Source organism: Sesamum indicum, linkage group LG4 (assembly GCF_026168435.1).
Source record: "Sesamum indicum cultivar Baizhima isolate 11 linkage group LG4, ASM2616843v1, whole genome shotgun sequence".
NCBI lineage: Eukaryota > Viridiplantae > Streptophyta > Magnoliopsida > Lamiales > Pedaliaceae > Sesamum > Sesamum indicum.
The window spans coordinates 1490405-1496638 of record NC_142660.1 but is presented as its reverse complement, the minus strand read 5'-3'; the positions used below and the strand labels follow the sequence as shown (position 1 = coordinate 1496638).

Here is a 6234-nt window from a genome sequence, read left to right as displayed (position 1 = left end):
GACAATTATGGAGTAGTGGATTAAAAAATAAATAAATTAAGGGGTAAATTATAATTCTAACTCAATTTTATTTTAAGAGGTGGTCCGTGCGGCCGTCCAAAATCTCTATACCTTATCGCATTAAATTGTTCGTGTCAAGGGTTGACCACCTTTCTTCTTAAATATTACTTAAAAATCTCTAATTGACTTATAAATTTCGTTAAATTTATTATTTTTATATCAGCAATACTTATCGATAACATTATGAATAGTTTTGTCAACTTAAATTTATTTGAAATATTCTTGATAAATAAGCACTAAAGATAGTTATATCCAAGGCGCACTGTTATAAATAAATAAATACTATAGTAGTATAATGGGGGTCATGACAAGCTAAGCTGACAAAGTGCAAACAAATATTGAACGTGCCCAAAAATATGTATTGGACCACTAATTAAGAGGAACACGCTTCGGACAGTGTAAAAGGCCATTTTGAATTTTGACCAACTTTATTACATTTTGTGTGTGTGTGGCTGTATTTACGTGAACTTGTCTTTTGAGCACTTCCAACAAAGTCATGTGGGGAGTAAAGGGCCACAGACGAGGAATACTTAGTACTGTTTGATGCACCATTTGTTTAATTATTTCCATGGGTCAGATGTTGTTGGTTCCCAATTTCTAGTGGATTGTCATTGTATCCACTTGGAGTTGTTGTTCCTCTCTAGTTGCCTTCAATTATTGATATATATAACGCGTTTAATGAAATTCGAATCGGAAAATAGTAGTTTGCGTTGTGTAATTTAAAATCTTTTTATTTTTGGTGTTATTGATTACGAAAATATTATTTTTGATCGCATAATTTTAAAAAAATAATACTTTTAATTCCATGATACATTTTTTATTTTTATTATATATTGGGATAGTTACAATCCTCTCCCCTGAAATTTGGTGTAATTACACGTAAATCCCCTGTGGTTTGAAAAATTACATCGAACACCCCTAAGATTTGCTTCTATCTAATAAATAAGTCCATTCGTTAGACAGAATTCACCAAATTTGCTAATGTTAATAAAAAAGACCCTCGATTGACTTATTACAGGTCAAATAAATCTTTTTATATTCAAATTACTCGCATACATCTTCATGCTAATGCATGTGAAGAAGTATATTTCACCTTTATAATGTTAGTTTAGTCGGAAAAAAATTATTTAACCTACAATAAATCAGTAATAAACCAATCGAGGATAAATATCAATTTTCATTTGATTTTTCTATTAATATCAGCAAATTTAGTGAATTTTGACTAACAAAGGGACTTATTTGTTAGATGGAAGCAAACCTTAGAGGTGCTAGATATAATTCGTAAACTATAGAGGATCTACATGTAAATACACCAAACCTTAGAAAAGGAAAGTGTATTCCTTATATATTTAACAAAAAAAAACTGCGCAGAAGTGAACTTTAGGCGTACGAGATCAGAAGTGTGTGGGGGCTAAAAGTGATAATTTTGATCACTTGAACGTTGTGACATGCTTGCATATAAGTTTGACGATCTTAATCCTCAACATCTTATCAGCAAGAGGGATCTCCTGCCATTGAATTGGAAATGAATTTACATTTTTATTCCTACAAATTTTGCTCTGAAACAGGGGCAATTTTCTTTTCTCGAGATGAATTCATACAACTGTAACCTACAAATCTTGACCTGAACTTCAACTACTAGGAAGAGATGAATGGACTCTTAAGATTTCTTGCGTGTGCATCTGGATAATTCACCCAACCATCAACCATCCATCACATGCTTATCATCACATACATTGTCACCGTGATGCACGGCCCCATCGACGTGAATGTCTTCTCCGATATCACCACCGCTTTCTGAGACCGAGCTAGCATCCATTTCTTTGTCGGGATCGTCCAGCTGCACGCACTCAGCAACTGAATTGTGAGGAGAGCTGTTGTGTTCGGAATCGATACTCCTGTTGGACGGAGTCAAGACTTCCTTCCTCACGATGTTGAACACTATACCATTGTGGATTCGTTCCGGCTGTAAAAGATCGCCTTCGGCCACCATGATGCTTGCGTTTATCACTGGAGCTCTATTACCGAGATCTCTCTGGTCATGTTCCGTGTCTGAAGTTCTGTCAGGAATTGCAATCCTCAAGGCTTGATGGACTTGATCCCTTCCAGGGGATTGGATGACGACGCTGTTTGAGTGGCCCGTCATCCCTTTGTTCAACCTTGAATCCACCTCCAGATTCTGTACAAAGTCGACGAACTTATCTGCTGAAGTGGTTCTCATCAAGGGACCACCAGACCTTGTCCAGGAGTTGAGGTCAACGCTCTCCGACTCACTGTCACTTCCGTCGTGTGTGTACCGGTGCGTGCGCCAATTTCTTCCCATTTGCCCCGTCGAACCGCCTACTCCTTGGTGAAAAGAAGATGCGACGTCTGCAAGTAGGTCTTCCTCGAGTGATCCAGTCGAATTTTCTCGGGCAATCACGTTCCAAGAAGGGATTCTTTTTGAGGCATTGAATCGGACTGCGCTGGGCAGACCATGAGAAGCAGCAGCTGCTCTCGCGGCACTCCTCTTCAACCGACGCATATGGTTTAGTATAGCAACGCACTCGTCGAGAGCGAGTTCGATCCCACAATTTGCTTTTATCGCACTGAGCTTCTCCCAAGTGCATCTTCTGCCCTGGTTTGCTGCCTTTTGAAGTTCCACATAAGATGGATTCTGAATTATCTTTGATATCTGAAATCAAAAACCGAAAGAATTCAAGAAAACTTTAAGTAGCTGAATCTACACAAAATAGACCAAGTTGTGATGGGAAACATAAACAATATGTAATACTTTATTTATACCTGAGCTAAAGTAGCCGGCATTACAACGGTTACATCACCCTCCCAATCCTGAGCAAACAGCTTGGCGATTCCCCCCAGTGGAAACCCAAGCTCCAATATCTGATTGCATCTGTGTTTTACCTCCATCTCAGTTAACTGAGCAAGCTGCAGCGTCAGATAATTCAAAAACAAAAAAGAAAAGATAATTCATCAGTTTCTTTGTTTAAGCAAAGATGATGCAAAAGGAGAACCAGAAAAAAATTATTCGATAATAAAAGGAAAAAGTGGAAGAACTTGTTAGCAACAGTTCCTGGTTGCATTGCAGTAGCTTTCATGCACACGGAAAAGAATACGGTTAAACTTTGCTGTTTTAAGAAAGCTTCTCAGTGCTTGAATAAAGAGTTTAGCTCATTGATCTAATCAGGAATGGGCAAAAGATAAGAAATCTCAAGACGACTATATACTTCCATGTCTGAGGGTCTCAAAGCATCCATCCTAGCTAATGTTATGATACGGGTTCATACATCATGGAAGATGAGCATAACAGTTTGAGAAACAGAAGTCTGCTAAAAAGTACCTTTGCGGCAAAGTTGCCTCCATAAGCTCTAACAATCTCCTTCACCCTCAGCAAAGGTGCAATATGAGGATTTGCTTGACTCACTATGAAATGATTCACATTGAAGAGTTCTTTCAACTGCATCATTGGCAAATCAATCTCCAAGCTACCATCTCTCCAGCGACGAGCTGAGGAACCTGAAGCCTCTTCAGGTCCTAAATGAAATGGTGGGTGATAAGGCACAATTTCTCCACTTCTGTCCTTTGCCATCAGCTCTTGAGCTTCAAAAAGACCGGGAAAAGCACAAGAAGCCGTCACAGCACTCCATATGACAACATGGGGTGAAGTCAAGTAGTTGAGGCACCTAGGAGGTTCATGCTTCCTTGGTGAACAAACAGTTATACCCAAGATCCGCCCTGTCATATCGTAGGCTTCCTGGAAAGTTAGATTGTTTGTAAGATTTCTCAGCATCATCTGCAATTGTCTGATCTCGTGAACTGCACCTTGTGTCATGACCCTCTTAAAAACAGTAAAGACTCCACCCATCTGGTCAAAAAATTGAATCGAATGCCAGGAATCCTCAAAGAAACTTTGAAGCTCAGGCCATGACCTAGTAGCAACAACAGAACACATTATTGACCCCACACTAGAACCAGCAATTATCCGTGGCAAAAGCTTATGTTCTACCAACGTTTTCACAACTCCGACATGGAAGGCTCCCAAAGAAGCACCCCCACTTAAAAGTAAAGCTGTCCTTCCAAAAGCATGCCTGGTTTCATGCATAAAAGCAAGCTTCTCCTCCAATAGAAGCTCCTCCGAATCGGAGTCGCACACCATTCTCAGTTGAGTTGTGACCTCGTCTATGTACTCCTTTATGAGTTTGGGCACCTGGAGTCTCCCCTTGTGAAGCTCTGGGTTGCACATATTACCCAGATTTCTAACAAGGTCAGCCCTCATACAGAATATGATATCTCTAAGAGAACCCTCTTGACGCCGATGGCGGAGCTCTTGAAGTTTATTTCTCACAAGTTCCACGTCATAAAGATCTGCTTCATTCATCCTAACTGTCTCTTTATCCAGCATTTTAGCAGCATGAGCCCACTCCTCATAGGTCAATGCAGCTCTCATCATATTTCTCCAAAACTTCCTCCTATACGCCATCTCTGCTCTCGTTTTCACATTAGTGTATCGTTTCAGCAAGAAAGCAATCACCGTCACCATTACTAATATCCCTTGTGGATTCCGAGGATGAAACCATGCTATTACAGGTGACAGGTAGTTCCCTAAACAGTTCTTGAATTTGTAATAGTACATTAACAACATCCCAAAGATTTGATGCCTTAAATGTGACATAGACTTGCAGAATAAGACTCTAAACGCAATTGTCCGCCCAAAGAGCGTAGAAGGGCCGATCGAGAACGAATCAACACTAGCCTCATTGCTTATATCCATGCCTTCAGCTAAACCAACGAGTTAATCCTAAAGGTTTATTCTATCCAAATGGCGAGGAGAAGCTAATACCTAAGTACAAAATCTCCTAAATGACAATTAAAGTCCCCAATAAACAACTCTTCGTGGTACAACTCTAGCTGCAGTTGCCGCAAGAATAAAAAAACATAAAGAAGAGAGATATACAACTGACTTCTCCAGGAATTCTAAACAAAGATTCCCCAATATATCAAAGAAAAAAACGATCAAGAATCAAAAGCAATAGCTTGAATTTATTTTTTGAAAAAGGAAAACCAAAGAAAGAGAGCCCCCAAACCTCTAAATTTGAACTCTTTGACGATCAATTCGATCAAGAATCAGCTCTCGACACCCAAAATCACAAGCTTTCTTCACCACAGTAAAACCCAGAAATCGAAACGAGAGAAAGACCCACAATAGGTCCCTCAAGATTCAACCTTTTCACGGTCCCTCCTCGATCAATATCCAAAAAGTGTCCTCAAATCAACCCCACAACAAACCCTTCACAGTTCCACCGCTCAACAAGAATGCAAGAAAACACGCTGTTCAGCCGATAGTTCACCACAAATATTTTAATCTCTCTTCCAAGAAAAGGGAATCAGGCAGGCAGCACCTCAAACTTGAGATCGCATGCGTACACGTAGACATACATATTAAAACGAATTCAACCCTTACACGCATTGGGAGTCGCAAAGCCCGGAAGGTTGGATCAGATCAGATAACGATACGGTTTCGCAGTTGAAAAAAGTGAGGTCTGATGCAATCCTACGCGACGCCTACCGCAGGATTAACATGTAATAAAATATGCAAATACACATACAACCATCCACGCATGCATATTACATAATAATAAAAGACACATAATTATTTGTTGTCAGAGGAGAAGATAAGGAGTACACGACTTCCTTACTGCAATGTCTATTTCCCCGTGATGGGCTCTCAAAATTTTCTTGGGAATTTTGTTCCACGGAGGAGGCAATCCAAATTATGACAAGTTTCTTTCTTCTTCTTTTTTGTTTTAAATTTCAAGATTTTGTCCTACTATGTTCTTTTTTCAAAAAGAAGATCAAATTATTTGTTGAAAATTTTCAATTGTGAGGAGTTTAAAATTTAGGGCAAATTAGATGATCTTTTTTTTTAAATTTATCATAATTATAAAATATTTGTTTATTATTTAAAAAATTATAATTTTTTTAAGTTAATAGCCGTTTGGTAAATGTCCCTTATCAGAGCACATTATAAAGAGTATTTGCTATACGACTAATAAATATGAGAAAATATTTATAATTTTATAAATAAAAATATTTATAATTATAATAAATATCAAGAAAGTCATTTATAATGTTACCCCAAAATTTATTTGGAACAAGTTATGCTCGCAAGAAATC

General features: G+C 38.5%; 1 protein-coding gene across 1 annotated transcript; it reads right to left on the bottom strand.

Moving 5' to 3' along the window:
* Positions 1-1533: 1533 nt before the first annotated feature.
* On the bottom strand, positions 1534-5783 carry LOC105159874 (triacylglycerol lipase SDP1). The gene is made up of 3 exons (XM_011077083.3): positions 3401-5783; positions 2845-2988; positions 1534-2734 (listed from the first exon to the last, which is right to left on the bottom strand). The coding sequence occupies exons 1-3, from the start codon at positions 4829-4831 to the stop codon at positions 1763-1765; spliced, it is 2547 nt and encodes an 848-aa protein (XP_011075385.1). The 5' UTR covers positions 4832-5783; the 3' UTR covers positions 1534-1762.
* Between the last annotated feature and the right edge of the window lie 451 nt (positions 5784-6234).